The 6,000-nt window shown below is 36.4% G+C and overlaps 1 protein-coding gene across 1 annotated transcript in view; it reads left to right on the top strand.

Annotated features, from left to right (window-relative positions):
• Window positions 1-633: 633 nt before the first annotated feature.
• Window positions 634-6,000, top strand: part of LOC105034729 (protein EXPORTIN 1A) — a 30,349-nt gene continuing 24,982 nt past the window's right edge. The window contains exons 1-8 of the mRNA XM_010909985.4: window positions 634-1,058; window positions 2,031-2,147; window positions 3,107-3,199; window positions 3,316-3,387; window positions 3,650-3,757; window positions 3,846-3,928; window positions 5,582-5,720; window positions 5,830-5,898. Of these exons, the coding sequence (XP_010908287.1) occupies window positions 963-1,058; window positions 2,031-2,147; window positions 3,107-3,199; window positions 3,316-3,387; window positions 3,650-3,757; window positions 3,846-3,928; window positions 5,582-5,720; window positions 5,830-5,898 (777 nt within the window). The 5' untranslated portion in view covers window positions 634-962. The remainder of the gene's footprint in view (window positions 1,059-2,030; window positions 2,148-3,106; window positions 3,200-3,315; window positions 3,388-3,649; window positions 3,758-3,845; window positions 3,929-5,581; window positions 5,721-5,829; window positions 5,899-6,000) is intronic.

Below are 6,000 nucleotides of genomic sequence, written 5' to 3'. Positions count from 1 at the left end.
ATTATATTTTTCTTTGAAATTTGATGAAAATATTAGTTTCTTTGTAATTCTTTTTAGTTATTAAATGGTGGGTCTCACAGCTACGTAGCCTAGTTTGTTTCCTATTCCAATGAAAATAGTTGAATCTAATTGGGTGGAACTGCAATTAGATGATTATCTCGGCCAACAAAATAACTGGCCATTTTCACGATAGCTCTACTTCATGATGTTTACTTCCAGGGAATCTAATAATATCCTAATATAAAATTATTAATAAAAGCAAATTAGTTCATGAATTTTAATAGAGTATTAGGTTAGTGAAAAGTGCCGTATTTTTTAAATCACACCCTCCATTTCCTGTTGCTTGAAGGAAACGCTAATTATCTGTTTGCCAGAAAAAGAACGCCAATAATTTCACATTTTTCTATTTTTAATCCATAATTAAACTTCTATTCTTAAACTCTTGAGCTAAAAATTCCGAAATTTTGCGTCATGGTCCCGAATTACCTGCCAAGCTGGCTGGCAGGCTCGAAGTTGAAGTCCATTGTCAAAACTGTCACTCAGCCTTGACTCAGTATGCGTCGATAGAACGCTAGGGGTATTATTTCCATCACCTTGAAGACCCCAAGCGGTCTCCCCACTCCGCAATTTTGTCGAGGGGTCGCGAGCCCCCTGAAGAGGCGGAGGGAGGGAGGGGAGTGGTGATAAAAAGAGAGGAAAGTTAAAAAGAAAGAAGAAAGGGCGAAAAAGGAAAAGGAGGCAAAACCGGTTCGAAGCTTCTACTTTTTTTTTTTTTTTTGTTTTCCCCACTTTCGCTAAAACCTCGCCCGCTCTCGAGCCAACGCGCACTAGAGCTAGGGTTATCTGTATTCCTTCCCCGCTTCTTCCTTTTTCCGTGCTTTTTGATTCGTCTTTGGCTCGAAAGAGCGCGACCTTGGCATTGCTAGGGTTTGCGCGTGCTATTTTTCGGGCTCTCTGCTGCCATGGCGGAGAAACTGAGGGATTTGAGCCAGCCGATCGACGTTGCTCTGCTTGATGCCACCGTTGCCGCCTTCTATGGGACGGGATCAAAGGAGGAGGTGAGCATTCGTTTTCTATCCCTCCATTTCCTTCTTCTTGGGTGATTTCTTTTGGTTTTTCTTTCGATGGAGTTCGGTTGCTCGTCTTGGTGGTTTCTTGGGAAAGTCGTATGAATACGATACCTATGCGTTTTCTCTGATTATTCGAGTTTGATCACTTAGTTTGGAATGGAAGACGACACTTTGCTTCAAATTCATGGTTCTTTTTTTTAATCTAATTCCTGTTTAACTATGGGTGTTTGGTTTCGGTACTATTAGTGATTCATGGGCCTTCCTGGAAAAGAAGCCTTTTGTTGGGACTATAGTTGGGTTTCGGATGAAAGAGAGCAGCTTTCTCGAAATTTATGATATTGTCTTGCACTTTTTCTTTAACTGATGTTCATGTTTCGTTTTAGGGTTGATAGTGATTCAGTGACTATTTTGGTTAGAAAAGGAAAAGTTTATTTTCCCACTCTTGTTGGATTTCAAATGATAGAAGGCTGCTTTTTCCGAAAATTCTAGATTTCTTTTTCTACTTTAACGATAATTGGATGTTTAGTTTTAGGGTTCATACTGAGTCGGGTTTCAATTTTTGGATGTGTTGTTCTTAATAAATGTTAGTTGAGAAATTAGCTAGTGGGCCCATGTACCTGAAAATTTATCTCTTGGTCACCTTGAACCTACTGTATAAACTTTTTTTAGTTTGGCGTTTTTTCTGTTCAGCATTGCTGGGTAGTTCTTTTGGAGCTTCCTGAAGAATAACATGTAAACGGTACTAAATCTTCTGTCTTTTCTGGCATTGATTTGCATCATATTTTATTTCAATATATGTGGTTGCTGGAGTACAGTCAAGCATATTATAGATTCTTTTCACTCTCGGCCCTTTTTTTTGGTTTATTTCCTTTCGCTTGTGAGCTCCTCTCCAATCTTTGGCTTTGCCCAAAGCTGTATAGATCTTGTGTTGACTGACACTGCCTTTTGATTTGTTGGCAGAGGACAGCTGCAGATCAGATACTGAGGGAGTTGCAGAACAACCCAGACACATGGCTGCAAGTGGTTCACATTTTACAGAACACACAGAACTTGAACACTAAATTTTTTGCTCTTCAGGTAAGTGCTGCACTTCATCATGGTTGATTAGTAATTGATACAAGTATATCACATGGTTAGATTGACTACTGGATTTGAATAGAAGTCGTAGTTTAATTTATACCACAACGTTCTTACAGTTTCCACTTACCAAACAGTTCCATCTATGGGTGGCTTTTGCCTTAGACTTTTTATTGTTTTTATTCATATAAAAAAACTGAATTGCAAAGTCAAATTGGATCTATGGTTTAAATACCCATTTATATGGTGGTTGAACTGTCCATAAAAGTTCTCAGGTTGTTGTCATCTCTTCCTATGGACCAAAAGATTTTAGGTTTATGACGCATGATTCAGAGGAGTTGGATAGGTGTAAGAGTAGATGCTTTGTCCAGTTTATTGGTTGGAATTTTGTGGTTTTTAATTTCCTTATTCAATGAAAGATGATTTATTTTTTTAATATATATCATAAATAAAAGCATGCCTGCCTTTTATGATTTGTTACATTAAATGATTCTAGAAATTCTACTTTTATTTTCCTGTAGGTTTACTTGTTTAAAAGAAGTATTTTCTTTGACTGAGATAAGTTTCTTGTAATTGTTGATTGGGAATTTTATTTTGCTTCAACCCGCTTTAAGGATGAGTTAAAAAAAGAGATGGCAGGAAAAGCTTCCAATTTTTTTACTTTTGAAAGCTGATGAGAAAAAGGTGAAGAACAAAAATAACGGAAACAACAGAACAAGCATTTGACGGAAAACTTATGAAGGTTTCTGAACAAGTTTTGTATGTATTCAATCTTACAATTTGAGAGCCACATTGATGGACCAAAAGTGCCATATCACTTTCTATACTGTATAATGTGTTTTTTTTGATTATATTCATTTGATGGATCCTGTTCGTTATGTCATCCTACACCTACATCACAATATGTGGAACCATGGTCCAACCTTCATTCTTCTCCTATAACCTTTGCTTCTTTATAGGTACTAGAAGGTGTCATAAAGTATCGTTGGAATGCTTTGCCAGTTGAACAACGAGATGGAATTAAAAACTACATCTCAGAAGTTATTGTGAAGGTATATGCTTATCTTCCTTACTCTTAGCCAATGCAAGTTTGCACCTATAAAATATAGTATCTCTTTATGTATTTCCAATCCACGTTTGCCCTTGTTAATGCTTGTTTTATCACCAGATATCAAGTAATGAAGATTCCTTTCGGCAGGAGAGGCTATATGTGAACAAGTTGAATATCATATTGGTTCAGGTAAATTGGTGGCTTGTAAACTTTTGGTTTTAGACATTCTATTTACCCATTATAGATAATCATGGTATTATAAGTTGGACAGTAAGGTGTTGAAAAGTTTTCTTTCACTGTTGTATTATTTATATTTATTCTTTTTACTCATTCAACCCAATGATGTTACAGCGATCGCTTCAATATTAATCATTTTATTATACCTTTCCACCTTTGGTTTAAATATTTCTGATCTTCTTTATTTTACCATGTGCAATCTCCGGAAATACAGGTTTTAAAGCATGAGTGGCCAGCCAGGTGGCAAACTTTTATTCCTGATCTTGTATCAGCAGCAAAGAGTAGTGAAACAATCTGTGAAAATTGCATGGCTATATTAAAGGTATACACCCTTATCCCTAAATCTTTGTTGTGGGGGCACACTTTGTCTATTTTAAAATATGAATCAATATCGATTGTTAACCATGCAGCTTCTTAGTGAAGAAGTTTTTGACTTTTCAAGAGGAGAAATGACTCAGCAAAAAATCAAAGAACTTAAGCAGTCGTTAAACAGGTAATATATTATGGTGACTATAAGCACTTATTTTCTTGTGTTATTTGTAAATTATGATCCAACTTTTTTGCGTTGCAGGCCAATTTTATTAACCTTATGACTTGAAATGCTAATAGAATTCTCTCTATTCCATTGATCAAACAAGGCTTAGATGCCTTGAAAATCGGCAAATGTTGGGCATTAAGTCACATTTGTACTATATATAAGGCAATCATTCCAGCCAGGAGTGAGCTAGCTGAAATTGTCTTTCACACGGTCCAGCATGAGATAGACAATGAAGCAATCTCTTTAGATGAATTCTTATGCTGCTTCTGCACAAAAAAAGACATCTTTAGTTGCCTTTTGCTCATGCGTGATACAATTCTGTCTTGTATAATGATTCACATGTAGTGCACCCCATGCCTGGTGAAGCAAGTTTAGATGTGCATTTATTGAACCGTATGTGTTTATAATTCACAAAAATTATACAAACAATAAAAAATAGCAAATAGTAATGGTACAATGTAGTATAAAATTGAATCAATCTGCCTGCTATATGAGAGTCTCCTATAATATTTCAAACACCTTCTATTACTCTAACTCATGCATCTAAAAGTAGATTTAAGATCAATTCTTGATAACCAGGAGCAAAGAAAAGCTAACAGTTAACAATGGCATGTCAAGAACTAGATTAGGAGTGCAGGTTGTGACCCATATGATGAGATTGGAAAATTCTTGATAACAAATGCCTAAAGGTCTGAAAGTTGTGAGCATGTGGAAGCACTGATTCAGCTGATAAGCTTATTCTGGAAGGTGGATTGCAAATGACAAGACATATTGATGTGGGTGGACTTAATTGTACAACAGGAAGGTTGGAAATGTTGTATGGCTCAGAAAGTTGGGCAGTAAGGAGGGTCCAAGAAAACAAATTAATTGCAGTAAAAATGAAAATATTGAGATTGGCAAGTGAAAAATCTTGGAAGATTACAATGAGGAATGAGTATAAACTTAGGTTAAGGTGATGGAGAGCCTATTCAAAAGATATGGGCATATAACAAAGATCCAAGGAGGTTCTGGTAAGGAGATGTACTCAAATCTTTGGTGAAGGCTTTAGAAAGTGGATATCATTTAATATAGCACAGCTAGAAGCCGTGAGAAAGGATTTTGAAGAGCTTGCAGTAACATCAGAGGTAGGCTTAAATAGAAATGGTTGGTGGGTGAGGATTTGCGATGGTGACTCATAATAGTTGGGATACTTGTTTTCCATGAGCATTTATCTGTTTTTATGCTGAAACTTTGCTATCATTTTGCTGTAGTGTCAACATTCATAATATTTTTTGGGTAATTGCACCTGATGGAAGCTGTAGGCCTGTAGCATGAGTGCGATGATATTTCATGGCAGGAGATATCTGAAATTAAACTTTAGTGCGATGTCACTTGCACCCTTAGCCCAATGAGTTTCTTTGCTTGCTTTATTTATTTAGTCTGGCTTCTCTACCAACTTCTACAGTTTTTTGAAGAATAAAATTTATTTGTCTTTTGAGACCAATGTTGCTTCTCTTGCCGTCTTCATGTTAATCTTTGAGCCTGTATGTTTAATCATCCTGATCATGTTTGTCTTATTTTCTGTTTATTCGGGTGACTTATGCAATATTTATTTGATTTGTTAAACAGTGAGTTTCAACTCATTCATGAGTTATGCTTATATGTACTATCAGCATCTCAAAGGACTGAACTTATACGGGCTACATTAGCAACACTGCATGCCTTCTTGTCATGGATTCCTCTGCGTTATGTGTTCGAGTCTCCTCTGGTTTGTCATAGGAATTCTTTTTTGATCAACAAGTGTGCGGTCAATGCATTGTTTGTTTCCCGAGTTCAGTTCAAAACTGACACATCTCTTTTTGTTTGATCTGTGATAGCTGGAGACACTCCTGAAATTCTTCCCTGTTGCGTCATATAGGAATCTTACACTTCAATGTTTGACAGAGGTATGTCCTTTTTACATCTTTCCTTTAGAGTACAGTATCTTTCTTTGCCCATTCTTCACACATTGTGCTATGCATTGGAGTCAGATAGCACCCATTGTTTTA

The sequence above is a fragment of the Elaeis guineensis genome, chromosome 6 (genome assembly GCF_000442705.2).
Source record: "Elaeis guineensis isolate ETL-2024a chromosome 6, EG11, whole genome shotgun sequence".
Classification (NCBI taxonomy): Eukaryota; Viridiplantae; Streptophyta; class Magnoliopsida; order Arecales; family Arecaceae; genus Elaeis; species Elaeis guineensis.
This window is presented reverse-complemented; position numbering and strand designations above follow the sequence as displayed.